General features: G+C 41.8%; 1 protein-coding gene across 2 annotated transcripts; it reads right to left on the bottom strand.

Annotated features, from left to right (window-relative positions):
• Positions 1-931: 931 nt before the first annotated feature.
• fra10ac1 (FRA10A associated CGG repeat 1) lies at positions 932-16,282 on the bottom strand. 2 transcript variants are annotated; one of them, XM_047608556.1, is made up of 14 exons: positions 16,130-16,282; positions 14,531-14,610; positions 14,303-14,395; positions 13,866-13,911; positions 13,260-13,336; positions 13,030-13,113; positions 12,851-12,935; positions 11,565-11,610; positions 5,024-5,137; positions 3,320-3,362; positions 2,877-3,013; positions 2,716-2,766; positions 1,534-1,618; positions 932-1,096 (listed from the first exon to the last, which is right to left on the bottom strand). In XM_047608556.1, the coding sequence occupies exons 1-14, from the start codon at positions 16,145-16,147 to the stop codon at positions 1,054-1,056; spliced, it is 1,002 nt and encodes a 333-aa protein (XP_047464512.1). In that variant the 5' UTR covers positions 16,148-16,282; the 3' UTR covers positions 932-1,053. The 2 variants fall into 2 exon arrangements, 1 of the variants encoding a protein (XP_047464512.1); XR_007114420.1 differs by having other exon boundaries at positions 1,534-2,766.
• Between the last annotated feature and the right edge of the window lie 383 nt (positions 16,283-16,665).

The raw sequence follows: 16,665 nt of genomic DNA, 5'->3' as shown, positions 1-16,665 counted from the left end.
GATCATCGACTGCATTATTATCCCAAGAAAACAGATGTCGACAACCGGCAAACGCGTCCAGGTGCAGGGAATAGATAGCTTAAAGCCAGATCACACCCGGCGCTGCTTTTTCGCCTGGCGTGCAGCACTTAGCCACCTGTTAGCTTTACACGTCCGTGAATCAAGCGGTAAAAAGGCTTCTGCCTTTAGAAAGCACGGGCGGGGGACGTTAAAATGAGATGAACCCGGCTATGAGAGCCGAAGTAATTGTCTTTATTTAAGCAGGGATCCATAATCTCCAGGCAACCTCACGCAGTTTCCTTTTCTGCGAGCTCAAGTCAAAGGGAGCTCCTTCCAATCTGCCCTTGGAGCCAGGGACATCTCCAGCTAATCCCTGCTGCCGTTTTCTCCAAGCACTGATTTGACCCTTGTAAAGTACTTCTTGTAATAAAAAAAAAAAAACAACTTGGTAATTGTAACATAAACATAATGGTAGTGAGGGACTACTGAGGAGCACAAGAGCACTGAGCTACGAGCTAATGTCCTTCTGCTAAGATCTTAATGTCTAATAGGTAGAACCCTATCGCCATTTCACTTTAAATCCTCGCATCGTCTTCTCATACGTACTTTTTGACTTTGCATTGGTTTTATACAGCGCTTTTCCATTTTAGATGCACAAATTTCGATGCATCATTCATTTTCTCACACAGTCACACTGTGGTGGTGGGGGTGGTGGTAAACTACCAGGAATATTCACTTCTCCTGTCAGTGGTCATAATGTTATGGCTGATGGATGTATATTGGACACTTCTTGGCAGAATTCATGAGGAGTTTCCAGATGCTGCCACTAAACTTTAAGAGGAATCCTTTAAGGTACCTGAATTCCTCCAGAAGCTACGGAGATGTAGAAGTTTTCACAGCGACCGAAGGAAAACTCACAGAGCCGTGCTTCTCCTGAACCCTCTTTTTTAATTACGTGCTTGTGGAGACACAGAAGGTACAGACACAGTAAACACATTTATTTCCATCCAGGTAACGGCACTCGGGACTCGCAGAGAGAAGTGTGGACAAGGGTCAGAGGAACATGTCTTCAAAGTAGTCATCGAACTCCTCCTCCCTGAACAGATAACAGAGGCAAGAACGTTACTTCCTGTCACGCAACAAAACTCAAAAACAAGCCTGATAAAGAACACGAATGAATAGACGGGACAGGAAAAATAAATGATACGTCCAAAACATAGATAATTACTAAAAACAACTTTAAATAAAGAGTATATTGTGTTTTAATTTAAAAAATAACTACTTTTGCTCATTTTTTTTTTTTTTTTTTCTAAGAGAAGCCGACATCAGTGGAGGTCAATGGGAGCATGTTAGAGGTTTTGTGAGTGTTGAGAACAGCTTAGTGTAGCGTATGTGAGGGTATGTGAGTGGTCCACATACCGTGCTCTGCAGAGCTCAGCGACCCATGTACTCTCGGAGCTAATAACTGTCTGTGATGGTTTTACGGGAGCTTATCGGGCGAGATTTAATGCGAACATTAGCTGTTAGCCTCACCTTGACTTTTCCTCCACCGCGGGGGCGGGGCCTCGCCAGTGCTCGCCGTCCGATTGGCCCCCTGGATCATCCCCGGCCTCCGAGTCTGAGTGGGAAAGATTCAGAGACTTGTCAATTCCAGGAAAGGAAAAACTCTGTTGAAGTCACGGCTGTTAAGTGTCGCACATCCGGCGATATGCATTTCAGTTTTTCCTTAGAGCATCAACAGGGGGTTCAGGGCCCCTAGGGGTCTATGGAGGTACTGCAGGGGGTGTTGCAAAATCTTTGGTTGATTATACTTTTTTTTATGTATATATATTTTAAATTTCCCCCCACAAATGTTTTTTTTAAATACAAAATAACATCAACAAATATTAGTAAATACTGTTGCATATGTTTGAAAAAAAAAAAAAAAGAACTCTGTGTATTACTTGACTAGCTTTGAATTTGAATGCTAAATGATGCTAAATGCTAATAAGTGTGAGTGTGAGTTAAATACAGAACACAGATAGTAGGTAGAGGATCCATCAGTGTTGGGTCCTTGATCTAACAAACATTAATGACCCCTGGACAAGAGAAAGAAAGAAATATAGCCACTAATCACGTGGCTTCAATTTATTTATGTGAATAGTTAAAGTATGCGCTGGGTCAAACCAGACTCCTTGGAATTCTTGAATGCATTGCTCGCAAATTACACAACAACCTGAGGCTCCTACCTTAAAAAAAAAAAAAAAAAACATGATTCAGCAACAGCTGCTTTAAATAACCGTGAACCAAAGCAAAGAAAGAAAGTGCACGAGGCCTCGGGCGCACGCTGAACCCAATGACACAACCTGCGGACAGAGAAGGTTTGGTTTTGTGTAACGTCTCCGCCTCCTCACGCATCCATCCATCCATCCAGGTAGACCCTGGATTAAATAGAACGGGGACAAGAGGGCAAAGACATACTTCACTTCACGCCGCTTTTCAGCGAAGGGCAAAGAGACGAGTGGAGAGAAAAAAAAAAGATGTCTGAGAAAAAGCAGACTCTTGTCGGGCGAATCCAGAGGGGAGTGCCGGCCGGGTTGTTTTCACTCCAGAAGGAGTTTGAAGGGGTGTCACGGTCTCCAGGTCTGGAGGAGGACGTCGTAACCTGCCAACTGTGGGTGTGCGTTTGTGAGTGGGAGTGGGAGTGCTTGTGTGTCGGGGATTTATGAACGTCACCTTTGTCCGAGTTTTGCGACCCCTCTGAGCTGCTGGAGGAGGCGGAGCGTTCTGAAGAGGAACGGGGAATAAGAAAATAAGATGAGGTCAAATGGAAGTCAGCGCTAAACAGTGAAGGATGGTTTATTCTGCGACGAGAGGAGAGAGGGTCGGGTTGTTACCTCTGTGTTTTCTGTGTTTGTGCTTCTTTGAATGTGAAGAAGATCTCCTCCTCTTCTTAGTCTTCTTCTTCGTTGGTGGCTCCTGGTTCTCCACCGATAACCTTTTGGTCTTTTTCTTTGCTATCACCTCCTTCCTCCTGTACACAACCACAAGATGAACGTGTACAGAATATAAAGCAGCCAAGCGTGCAGCCGCATTTAAATGTGAAACATTTTTATTTTTTGTCCAAAGATAATTTCTGAGATGAATGGGAACATTGTAGCACAAAGCTTTCACATTTAACGTTCAGAGTCGGGTTGACCTGAGACGCACAAAATAAGTTGAGAATTGCTGTACTTTCAACTGATCCGTCATCGCACAAAACTACAACCTGAATAAAACAAATCTCTCTTTCACACTCTCTTAGAATTCGGTCTTCGTGAACAAACAGAGGTTGGCTTACTTGTGGTGGTAGTTGAGTTTGAAAGAACATTCGGGACATAGTCCTAAAAACAAGAAAAAACAGGGTTTATTTATAAATAAAGAAAAGAAGGACTGTTGTTTCCCTGCAGACAGACCGTGGTAGGATAACACAACTGCATCCTAATATACGCATCATCCAGCCAAGATATGCACATAATGTACATGCCCATTGCCCAACCTGTTTTGTCGCTACTACGCTTCTTCATATGTTTCTTATGTCACTCTCATTTTGTCACTTTTTCACTAATAAAGGTAATAGATAAATAAATAAAACAGAATTTCAGTCTCTTAGCTTGAGGGGAAAGCTTCCAAGCTCTGGAACATTTTAACCGGGACAAGAACCTCTAATTTTGTGGCTTTTGTTTTTTTACAGTGTTCTTTGTTCAGATGGAGATATTTTGCGTAAACTCACAGGGAGAGTAGTATGTGTAAACATCAGCAATCGTAGGTGCTTTGTGTTTGTGACTTTTACTGTTGTGGGGAAGTCAGCCCAATTTCAGTGGGTAGTATTTGCATGTTTCCAGCCGGGTGACGGTAGTAACATGATGATGGTGTGGTGGTGCGTTCCTTGTGATTGTTGTTTTCATTTGTGGTTGGTCACTTGTACATTGGCTTCACTGAATTTGTAAGTTGTGTATGTGACCATTTGGCTGTGGTGAGGACAGTTCTATACATGTTGGGATGATTTGTTACCGTTGAGTAACTTGTTTTAAGTAATCCATTTGGTTTGTGGCTGTTGTGCTGTACGTTGTGTGGTTCATGCTACATGTTTAGCATTTAGTGTCAATTCTTGCACGTTTTTGAAGATTGGGGTTAATCACATGGGGTTGTGTTTGTTTTCGGGGTTCCTGGAGAATCTGGTTCCAGGTTATAATTAAAATGTATATGTAAACGGAATGGGACCAAGAAAGGTGCCCTGTGGAACTCCTGCTTCTTTTTTGCAGAAAGGAGAGATTTGGATATTTACCCACTGCTCCTGGAGGCAGAGGCACATTTTAAATAAGATTAAAAAATGAAATGTTTATTAAATTACATCAATTAAACCGTGGAACGTCATCCTTATACATTACACGTCTTCAGCGAAATAGATCTGGTCATGTTTTTATTTACGTTGAATGTCAGATTTAGAATTTGGTAGACATATTTTATTTTATTTTTTATTTTTAATTGAGAAGAAACAATATGCCTGGATGTGACCTGTTAAACAGGCTCGTTGAAAGTGTCATTTCCCACTTGACTGAATTCACAATAGCTGTCGGGTGCTCCAGTTACAGTAATTATTGTAACAGGATTTTCTGCAGTATGATACCTGAAGGAGGATTATTATGAGTCAGGTCTGAGACAGGAGCATCAGGCAACAGCCACACACACAAACACACACACTCTTGTATGGCCATCTTTGTGACGACACTCATTGGCATGATGCATTCCCTATAAAACTAAATGCGTAACCCTAATATAATTGTAACCTTTACCCTAAAACTGAGTTTTAACCTTCAAAATAGCCAAAAAGTAACCGGACAAAATGTCCTCACTATGCACAATGTCCTCAAATTGATGGTATAAACCTTAAACTGGTTCTCAGAAAGATAGCTGTACAAGTACACACGTATAGATGTGTTTTTTTTTTTTTTTTTTTTTTTTTGTGAATGACCAAAGAAAATGAAGAGATGATTTATCTTACGGAGTTTGACCAACGCGTTCCTCTTCTCCCCCTGTTCAACGTAGGCAAAATTCACCTCCCAGCTTTTCAGGCCTTCCTCCTTTTCACAGCGTTTGTTTCCACACTGAAACTGACCTGATGGAGAGAGATTAAAATATATTTTAACAAAATAACACTAATTCTTATCACTACATACAGATTTGTGTAGATGTAACTACTAAGCTACAGGCGGCTTGTGCTGAATGTTTTGGTTCGTAAAGAATTATGTAGACGGAAATAATTTTTTTCAAAAAAAAGTTCAGTTCAGTTCAGCACAGAAGACACAAGTAGCTGCGAATGAAAGAAAATGTTTTATTTGAGATCGAGAAATCCACTTTTTTCTGTCGGGTAACCTGGAAACCCCGCTGCTCTCCTTCAACCACCTCGGTCTATCTTCACACCCCTTCCTCCTTATCCCCCCCCAGCTCCCTTTCTTCACCTCGCCTCATCCCCTCAGGCCTCCCTCCAGCCGCTCCACAGCCTGCCTATTATCCCTAGAGGAGCTTAAGTCGGCATTGATCTGGTCTCCGGGGTTCCTCCAGATTGCGGCAGAGGGAGCGAATGCGTCACAGCAGCCCGTTCTTGGCAGGGGAACGAGAAACGCCACGCTCCCCCAACAGGAAACTGACGCCTGCTCCCACCTGCCCAGGACTGAAAACATTCAAAGTGACACCGGCCACCGTGGCTTTGGGCCACTTAAGGCAGACTTTCTCCTCACGTGCTGTATTAGATTAGGATCCTATGACGCAAGCTGAAAAAATTACTCCTGGCTCTGGTCCCGGGCTGTGATGAGGTTAACTGGGTTTATTTAAGAGATTATGACCCTGTGTCTGATTTAAACTAAAATAAATGAGAAAAAATAGGAATTATAGTTGAAAAACCAAAGAACAGGTGAAAGGGATGGGGGTATACTCCCCAAGACTACTTATAGGGACAGTTACAGTTATAATTACAACTCCAAACCCAATGCACCAATTAATTCTTTATAATTCTTTAGTAAAAGCTGCAACCATTCTCTTTTTCCATTACGCATTTGACAAATTTAGGATGCTATGTCCTTAAATCGCTGCAAAGGAAACCCCACTGTGATTATTTCAGCATCCAGCACTATAAAGGGACAGTTATAGCTCCAGATGAGTGTTTACTTGGGACCGGGCCATCGTCCCATCTCAACCTGACGCTGTGATTAGCGACTAACCCATCCCGTCTTCCCCGTTATCAGTGACGTCAATTACTGTGACACTGTAATTCTCTCTTAATGTCCACCACGCTATGTTGTGTACACAAAACAAACTTCGTTTTTTAATGTGTGCAGAAAGAAGGCAAAGGCCTCTAATTTCCATATGCAAACCAGTGTCCTTCAAAGAGAGGTACTGAATCCCCTTTTCTTTGCTGCAGGGAAGCTACTCAGCTACTCTAATATAAAGAAATTGAATATATTTGAAGGCTACGAGAGCGTGAATGTGCCTGATCCCCCGCCCACCCAATCTGGCAATTTATTTGACAAACTAAAATGTCAAAAAAAAAAAAAAAAAAGGTACTTATTTCTGATTTATCCCTGAGGCTCTGCAATTTCCCACATGAGGACTAACAGGAACGAATTTTGTCTGTGTTCAGCAGCCAGATATTCAAAATCAGTCCAACGTGAGCATCCCTGCTTTTTAAATTGAAGTTCGTCCTCTCTCTGGGCCTCCTTTGAAAGACAGAACAATAATATAAAAGAAAATGCTTTGTTGACAGTATTGGATATTCTTACACATCAGGTGAGCTGCACGTGCTCCTTGGAGATAAAAAAAAAAAAAAAAAAAAAAAGAGCTGACATCAGGTTGGCTGAGTAAGCCCGTTAGGAGAGGAAACTCCCGTCTTACGTCAATGGTTGATAATGCCACCAGTCACCAGCCACCAGCCTGAGATCAAGACGGATATATACTGCGGGACAGATGGCAGCGTGATTAACACTCACTGTATCGAGTCGTAGGTCAAAGGGCGGCGAGGCGAGCCAGAGTGCATTCACTTTTTGGATAAATGTTAAGGTTCGCAGACGATAAACCGCTGTGAAACCACAAACCAACATGTCGCAAGGTGGAAATCGTTTCCTTTATCCTCCCAAAGCTAGGCTAAGTTAAACTCCTGCGAGCTTAGAGACGTGAGCTGCAAATTCCCCAAAATGCACTCCTCTTTCTTTATGCTGATGTGTAGGATGTCAGGACTCCGGAGAGTAGTTCCTGAGAAGTGGCATCAGCTCTCCGAAAAAACTTAGCGGGCCGTGGGCGACTGAGCTGTCACCTCTCACGCTTTAAAATACACCCAGCCGCTTCTTCTCTTCTTTTTTCGGCCACGGCAGCGGAGCCAAGCTGGACGAGCTCGCCGCCTACGAACTTAGCCTCAAACACGGGCTCGGGCTAAAGCAATCATTCGGAGCCAGAGAAACAAATCTCACCTGTAAATTGGCCTGTCACTTTCATTTACCCCGAATAGAGATTTAAGAGATTTAACCTGCCGGGATGTAATGGGATATGACATTATTGGAACCCAAGATATTTGTTTTGCGGACTAAATGCTTCATAGAAACCTGACAAAATGCATCTGTGGGCGGAGCGGAGGCAGAATGGGACGGGTAAATAGGCAGATTAAGGAAGCTTAAAGAAGCGAAGATCTGAAAACAAAAGCTAATAATAACAGTGAAAATGAAATAAACGCTAAGGTCAGCGAGGAAATAACATACGAGGACTTTACTGCAGGCTTCAAGGAGCGTGAAGCAGGGAAGGGAACTCTCAAAGCCATATAGAAGTTACGTAAACCAAGACCATGCTCCATTTACTATGACATGAGGCCCACCTAAAACGAGACTAGCCTCAACTACCTTTACCCTCCGACCTCCTCCTGACAGCAAGACTAATGCTCAATTTACACCGGAATGGAAAACCAGAGAAAACATGACTGCACTGTGCACTCTACGCCCCACACGTATATATCAGCTGCAGCGTATGAGATTAAATTTGAGTTTCACTGAAAGCACAGATTGTATTTGGTGTAATACCTTTGTCCCGATGTGTGATAAAAGCGTTGTGAGAGACACACATCATTAAAGCTGTGTGATGAAAGACTAGTCTGTGATGACGTCACTAATAAAAACAAAGCTGCGGATGTGTATAGCCTGTATAAAAACAGGCTGCAGCTCAGCACCAGCAGTAGTTTTTAATAGTCCTACACAGAGTGTTGTTAGATGGGATAGTGTGAAGCTAAAGCTCTAATAACTTTATCAAATAGTTGATGTGCAGACTCCTTCTCTCTGTTACCACAGGACGTTTGGTGAAGTTGTTACTGACTGATGTCCAGAGGATTTGGACCGTTCCTCTGCTAGCGTTAGCCTTAGCATGTCCTTTCAGATGCACTGCAGTAGTACTTCATCTTCAAGGCTCATTTGAGGTACTGAAAGCCATTTATACTTTTGCTGGTCAAGTTAATTTTTGATTCTAACTTCCTGCTTCACTTTCAACAACAGCGACTGAAACTTTTGCAGGAATTTTGCCTAAATTTGGTCGAAGACGAGTCGTACAAATGTTTGCCTTTCTGAACCTCCTCAGTTAATATCTTCCATCTTGACTGATCCAAAACAATCAATGTGAAGACTGCAGAGATGGGGAAGCAGACGGAAATACTGAAGCGGAAACACGCTAGTACCAAGAGGACCAATCACAGCTCTTTGCATTCTGCGTTGCCGTGACGACGCATAGTTAGACTTCCGGGGAGATGCACGTCATACTACGGTGTTAGGGGTTGGCATTAGATGAAGCACTCGATGAAGTTTGGATCTGTCTTCTAGGAGGCGGCCGTGTTGTTATTGTCACGTGATCAGTGCACGCAGGCATGCATGTTAATGATGCAATACCCGTTCTATACTTCCATGCTGCTCCCCCGGTGACAGTGATGGACAATGTCAGGCCGTCCACAGCTTTTTAGCTGTTAGAGTTTGTTGAATTAAGAATGGGGCCCGTAAATCTGTGAGACACTGTGTCCCAAGAAACTTAAGGTACAGAAATACAGGCAGAATACAAGCTTTCGATAGAATATGAGAAGTGGTGTTGAGATACCTGAAGGGTCTGACTGAACAAAATGCTGCAGTATGAAGGACTGATTGTTAAAGACCAGCATGAGGCCATATTGTCCCTATTAAAGCATCTTCTATCCACATTTCCTTTAGTTGTGGCATCACCCTTCATGTGCAAAGATCCGTCTTATTGCTATTGCTAATTATACTGCTGTTACATGCCGCTTTTTCACCACTTCTTTCCTTTTGTTTTATTTTTCTTTGTCATAAACCGTCAGAATTATTGATTGCCATGTTCACAACAAGTATTAAAAGAGTGGGGCCCATTAGCTGGAGATAGAAGTCTATAGGAAATGAAAGGAAGCGAACAAATGAAGTGATGAGGGAGTTCAAGTTTTTTCATCTCATCTGAATATCTGAATATTCCAATACGTGAATATTTTCAAAGCTACGTCATCATCATCTAGAATTAACAAATTAAGAATAAGATGCTCTGTAAGACCAGGCTGAAGCTAGTTTCCATCTGAGCCGCCTTGGTTTTCAGGTTGCAGAAAAATGATGAGTGCACCGTGTGGCTGCAGCACCAGCATCATTCTCTATTTCTCCCCCAGTCCAGGTGTCTCACCCTGTAATACTGACAAAGAGGGTTCATTTCAGTGACGCTGTAAACTTTGCTTATTATTTCAGGAGTTTTAGGAGCGTATTTAGCTGCAAAATAGAAGGATGTTGCTTTTTTTCTGTCTGTAACTTCAGCTTTGTAGTTAACAAACCTTTTTATTTTTCATTTTTGCCTGGTAATTAGCCATTTTTTAGCCGTGCAGGTAGCCGTCTTTACCCCTCGTGATACCAGACACAGTCAGCTTCCACTGCTGGTAGCTCTTTGACGTCAATTTGGTGCATCCAGACATTACAAAAATAGACATTGAGACATGGATGGAATGATAAATCCTGTTAAAATCTTGATAGGAGGTATTCATAAGTCTTCCTGAAGAATATAAGCAAAATCTTCAGTCCTCTGGCAGGAATTAAGTCAGAAATTGAGCACATGTCCAGTGTGGACGTCTCCTGAGCTCGGACTAACAACATTACGTCTAAGTGGTAACTGAATAATACATTTTGTTGTCTCGTCTGCAGATTGTTTCTTAAGATTTTCTGTGGCTGCTTTTAAAAATACATCAGCCTGCAAACCGAAATCATGCATCTACTGTAAGTTTTAACCTATAACTCTACCCCTGCACAGGATCACTGGGTCCACCTTCCAGATTTAGTTAAATGTCCCCTGTTCTAAACACTGCTTAAGTCTTTCACTGGGAATTATTAATGCACACAAATCACAGACCTGACAGACGAAGTGCCACCGGCCCTAATCCAATCCCACTTCCTGTAGAGTATTGCTACAGGGGGCGAGCTGTCAGAGCCCAGGATTACACAGACCTAATCTGGAACAATATATTGGCTCAGTCAGCTTTTCTCTCAGACGCTCCTCGTACGATTGTGAGGTTACACCAGCATAAACACGGGCCGATCATTTAAATAGAAACCATTTCGTGAAAAATTGACGGGTGCTTTTTTTTTTTTTTTTTTTGTCGAAGCATCTGCGAAGTGTCAGGGCTGAGCTGCAGATATTGTCCTTCCAGCTAAAACCCATAAATACCTGTCAGTGTCACACGAAGGAGCAGCAGACAGAGGGGAGGTGTCGGGCTAATCCCGCACAATTAATAGACAGTAATCACGAAAGCTCTGCCAAACTGTCATGGCAGGGCAGAGGCTGCAGGAGGCGGAGGAGGAGGAGGAGGAGGAGGAGGAGGAGGAGGAGGAGGAGGAGGAGGAGGACGACGACGGGCGTAAATAGAAGATGTTTCAATGAACATGATACTATTGCTACTCTAGTGGAGGTCGTAGTCGTAGTAGGTTGTAAGTTAAGAAAACCAATAGAAAACTTCAAATATCTGAAATATCTATAGATAAATATTTCAAACTGAAACTGAAATACGCATATTTTTAAAATAGCATTATATTAGCAAAGAAAAAAACACCATGTTACTGTGTGTGCAAATTATCTTTATCTCTGTCACCATCTAGTGGCGAAGGTTATGTACTGCGGTTATGTACCCTCACCGTGTGCCATACTACACACTAATTCTATAAAAAATATACTGAAAATACAATAAGGACAACAAAGAACTAGCAGAACAATACATGCAATGTCAAGCGTCATTAAAATTTACCAAGAAAAAACTGTGTTTTCCAAAATTGTTCAGCTCCCCCCGTTTAAAGAAAAGTAAGCGGACACGATTTATGCACGCTGTCGGGTTTTAGAGAACTTTTTCTTCCATTTCTTTTCCCTCCGGTGATCACAGAATATAAATGTTTTAGCGTGCGGCGGCGGATTCAGCAGCAACAGCACAAACAACTAAAGCTGTATAAATTATGAAATTAAACAAACAAACAAAAAGAAAAAAAGAACAGTACCTTTACCGGAGACGACTTCGTTCTCGGTTCGCCAGCGAAATCCAAACTGTTGGGTACAGATTCAATACAGTCAAATTTGAGCAATGGTTAAGCTACATTTAAATAAACCGAAACGTCAGGGAAGAATTCAGATCAGCCACAACATTAAGACCACCCAAATTCACTAGATCCCAAACTGATCAAGTATCAGTGGGATGATGCACAGAGACGACCCCTCAGAACGTCCATGTCCATTCTCTGATGAGATCACAACTATTCTGGAGAAACAGGGGAGACCTACACGATATCAGGGAGATAATGTTGTGGCCGATCGTTATATCTTATAAGAGATCTCGCTGTAGAAAACTCGTTATGGAGCTGGCCCGTGTGCACGCTGCCTCTCAGTTCAACTTATTGTCAGTTTTCAAGCTTGGCCTCGGACCAGAACGGCCCCGGTGGCCACTGGAGACGGAGCTCAGTGCCAAAACACATCTCACCCCCCCCGACTTTCTCCACAATGGGTCAGTTATTACGAAGATTAGTGCGAAGTAGGAAATATTAACCTTTACGCACTGGGACAATTAGTGTAATCCTTTTCAATATTGGAGCAGAGCATTACAATGGATCATTCTGCCACTTCCTGGCACCAGCGTCTGAGCGTTACGGCCCCTGTGTTACCCTCCTGCTGCTGCTGTTTGAGCTCATGGTCCACACCTACACAGGTGCACAGTTGCATGGATATAGATTTTCTTCTCTGTGTAGTGCCATGAAGCCTTTCTGTCTCTGCAGCATTTTTTTTATTTATTTGATTAGGACAATGCACATTAATCAATATATCAGCAGAAAGCATCAAGATAAATATGCCGGAGTTAGCACACTGCAAAAAAAGGAATTTAATCAAGGAAATACGTCTTATATTTTGTCCAGAGACAAGAAAAAGGCAGAGTTTTTTTCTTGATCCAAGATGATCTGATTGGATATAAGAATATTTTGCGTCTTTCTAGTAGGGCTTTTTTTTGCAGTGCACAGCTGCTAAATTTTATCCACTTTCCTAAGGCAGGTATCAGTATAAAAAAAATAAAATACAGACCATACATCATGACAAATAGACAAAACGTGTAAAAATCATACAATCATAAATCATTTTAAAAGGTTTTTAGAAAAGATGTTCTGTGACCGTGTTCCTCTGATGGACACTTCTTGTGGCTTCTTGTGTTTTGCTGTTGTGCTATTATTGATTGATATCATTAATTATGGTTCAAAATTAGTCATAAACTAATTCTAACTATTTCATGCATTCATCTCACCTTGTTTTCCTTGTACCTGCTGAGGTCAGTGATGCAGTATTCTTTAAACAGCTTGTCATAATATTTCTTGGCAAGTTCCTTTTCCCTGGAACAGACGACAGCAGATGGAAAAATCAAATCAAAGTTCATTTATTTTACAGAATATAATATAAATTGAGCTTTTAGCCGTGGGTGATCACCATGTCATGTCTTCCTCGTCCTCATCCCTCCACAGGAAGCGATGGTTTTCGCGCAGCACGTCCGCGTCTGTCTTGTCTTTATCTCTGCAGAGAGCGGAAGGTTTAAATGAGTGTTTATTCCGACTGAATTTAACTGGATCGAAGCGACTGTGCAGCTCACGAGGGCGACGCGTTCTCGTTAATGTGGCCCAGACGTGACAGCGGCGGACGACCGATGGCTGAATACTCACCTGGAGCGTCTGAAGTCGTCCATCTGTCCTCCGTAATACAGTATGTAGTCACCCACAAACTTTTTATGACGCTCAAACTGGAGACGTCTGTCAAGGCCGATCCACCTCTGAGTGTTAACGTGTTTTCTCACATTTCTTAGTATAGACACTTGCCAGTTCATTAGGTACACTAGTGAAATTTCCAATATTCAGAAAAGATTTGAAAAGTATAACTTAAAAGGAAAAGAGATCTTTAAAAAAAAAAAAAAAAACAAGATTCAGGACTAAACTTATGGAACGTTGTGTTTCTGTGAGAGGAATCAGTTTATGGAACAAAGAATCCAAATCAAAGTGAATGTGAATGAAGCTAAATTTCTGGGATCATTGACAATAAAATCTGCTGTAAAAACCTCATATATCATATGTACGTAATAAGGTAGCAAAGAGCATTGGACCATGAAACATTATATATTCTATACTGCTCTCTGGTATTACCTTATTACCTCTGAGGAAACACTTACAAAAGTAATCTACAAACAATATGCACACTGCAAACCACCGTTGCTTTAGTTCTCACTCAACATCTCTCCCTGACAAAATGACAGGCGTTAACTTAAAGAAGGATACAGCATTCATTGAGATCAGGTGGGCTCTTCTGTTCATGGCTTCCTCCCTGAAACACAAACAGTTTGGTCAAGTGGTTTCACAGCATTTTTCACTACTTTTCTCTAAATTAAATAATTCAAATTCAGCCTTTGATATATATATATTTTTTTATATATCTCTGTCTCACTGGAGTCTGCACTAAATTTCAAAAACCAAAGTGGGAACGAGGGAGAACAAATGAATAACGGTCCCGTTGGTTTAATTAGTAATCAATCGATATACATCCTCTCAGATGAGTCGTTCATCACGTGCACCCACACAGCAGTAAAAACCTTAACTACACAGGTTAAATTCACGCGACCGACTTCTAGATGTCAGATTAAAATTCACGGCAGCAACTGACCAAGAAGCTCTGACGCAGTTTGAGATAAATCAAAATGATTGGGGTATTTCAGCACCTGTCCACTTCACTAGAGTGCAAACTGCGATGCGCCACCTTGGAGCTCCGTCCTTTCTGGAAGGGCTTCTGCAAGATTTCCTCCTCGCGTTTTCTGTCAAAGGCACAAACAAACACAGAACGGGGTTACGTTATGAGGCCGCCTGCTCAGCACAAGCTTTAGGGTAAAATGGAGAAATGGCTGAGAAGCTCTTGTATTCATTTAGAAGATGCTACATGTAATTTTCACCTTTTATGGCCTCTCTCTGAGGACTCGCCCTGCGCGTCTTCATCACTGAAGTCGGAGTCATAGCCGCCGCTTCCGTGAACCTGAGCAGAACCAGGTAGAATCACATTCAATCAAATGAGATGCACTTACTCACACACACAAAAAAAGAAAGACAAAAAGCCAATCTGTATGCACAGGTACACTAGAAACATGCACTGCAACCTGTGGCAGTTTGGACGGTTTAGATGTCTAGTTGAGAAACCACCAATCAGGCATAAAATTATGGCCACATTCGTAATATTGTGTATTTCTCCCTTGTTGTGGTTCACCAGAGAATAGAGATGGGTCTTTTAAGGGTTAGTGATGTGCAGATCAATACTGAAATATCGATACTTCTGATACAAACTCTTTATGCTCTAAATCAAAATATCAATACTTCAGTCATATAATACAGTAACACAGTGAAAAGTGACCCAACTATTGAGTTGTGGCAACACAACAAACCTTGTGAAACACCTCAGATTAAACTGCAACACAGAATACGAGGCATTTATGATGAGGAGGACAGAAGAGGAGAGAACAGAGCAGAATTAAGATGCAAGTTTTAATTTTATAGTAGTTCTCAATAGTTAAACAATCTTCCCCAGTTTCCCCAATCAAATATTCCATTTATTTCTTTTGTATGTGTTTGAAACAGCATTTTCACAGATTTTGTGTGATCGTGTCTTTGGTTTTTCTGTTGTTGTATTAGCTCAGCTACATAGTAAATGAGAGCACTATATACTCAATACACTTCAGAGTTTAAAAGTAAATTACTCCAATGTCTTGTATCCTTTATGATGTTATATACACTACTTTTTTTAGGTTTATCGGATCGGTATCGCTGATACCAGCCTGAATTTTACACAGTATCGGAAAGGAAACTAGTGGTATCAAATATAAGTGGTGTCTGGCAACATGATGTTGTTAGTGGGGGGCCTTAGTGTCCTACGGGCTGAGGGGAGGATCCTCTGTGGATCATCCCACAGATGCTTGATCAGTCTGGGATCTAGTGAATTGTGTTGTGCATTGTCCTGTTCTTCACATTTTGGTTTGAGTTGTTCCTAAACTGTTTTTTTGTGTGTGTGTGTCTGTATCAGGCTGCATCCTGCTGGGGATGGCTGCTGTCATTGCTATGGGGTGGGGGGTACCTGGTCTGGTCTAGGTGGGTGCTTCATGTCTAAGTAACATCCACAAAAGTTTCCCAGCAGAACACTGAACCAGGTTCATGTACTTTACGTCCTCTGTCAGTGGTTATAATGTTGTGGCTGACCGGTGTACGTGTCTATGATGCAGTGGCCTGTTAAGAAATATGAACGGATGTTTACTAATGGCTTTTAGTAAAGAGGAGATCTTGAGGATGCTATGTTTAGGAAGGTGAGTGCACATTAGCACTACATTGGTCTAATGTTTCTTTTTCCTGTGAGCAAAGACGTAGCGAGTCGTATTGATGGAACCCAGCGAGCTACAAGCAGACTCATCTTTAGCCCCAAGCTAACCGGTTAACGAAAAAAAAATAATAAAGTGATGCTAAACATTCTCCCAGACCTTTTAACTATAAGCATATATATATTTTTTTACCTTTACAAGGTTATCCATGGCTCTCTACACTCACGGTTCCCAACCGCTTGTCGGAATGTTTACAAAATCAAAAAGCACGTCGCCCGGTGATGACGCAACCACTCAAATCGCAGGATGGTGACGTCGAGAATAGCCTCATCTATTATTGTGGTGGAAGAGAGCCTGGGGAGAAAACACAACAATAAAAGCACACATTCTTACACATTTAACGTCATTACTAAGTCAGATTTTTTTTTCAGGGCCGTTCTGTGAAATGTTCTTGTCGAAAAAAGCTCCGAGAGTTGTTAAAACTCGTTCTTTCAGTCTACTTTGTAACCTTTCAGTAGACATTTTTGGCTAGAATAATTAATTTCAGCCATGATTTAATGTTCCTATTTACTTAAGAGCGAGCCATCGTTACACTACATTGGTCCTTTGGAAAAACATGAAACAGCGACTTTTTATCTTCTTTTATTGTGGAACAAATTCCACCAGATGACACTGATTAGTCGTCAATCTGGGGTTCAGATGGTTTCATTTCCGCCGAGGAACAGTAT

The sequence above is a fragment of the Mugil cephalus genome, chromosome 16, assembly GCF_022458985.1.
Source record: "Mugil cephalus isolate CIBA_MC_2020 chromosome 16, CIBA_Mcephalus_1.1, whole genome shotgun sequence".
Classification (NCBI taxonomy): Eukaryota; Metazoa; Chordata; class Actinopteri; order Mugiliformes; family Mugilidae; genus Mugil; species Mugil cephalus.
This window is presented reverse-complemented; position numbering and strand designations above follow the sequence as displayed.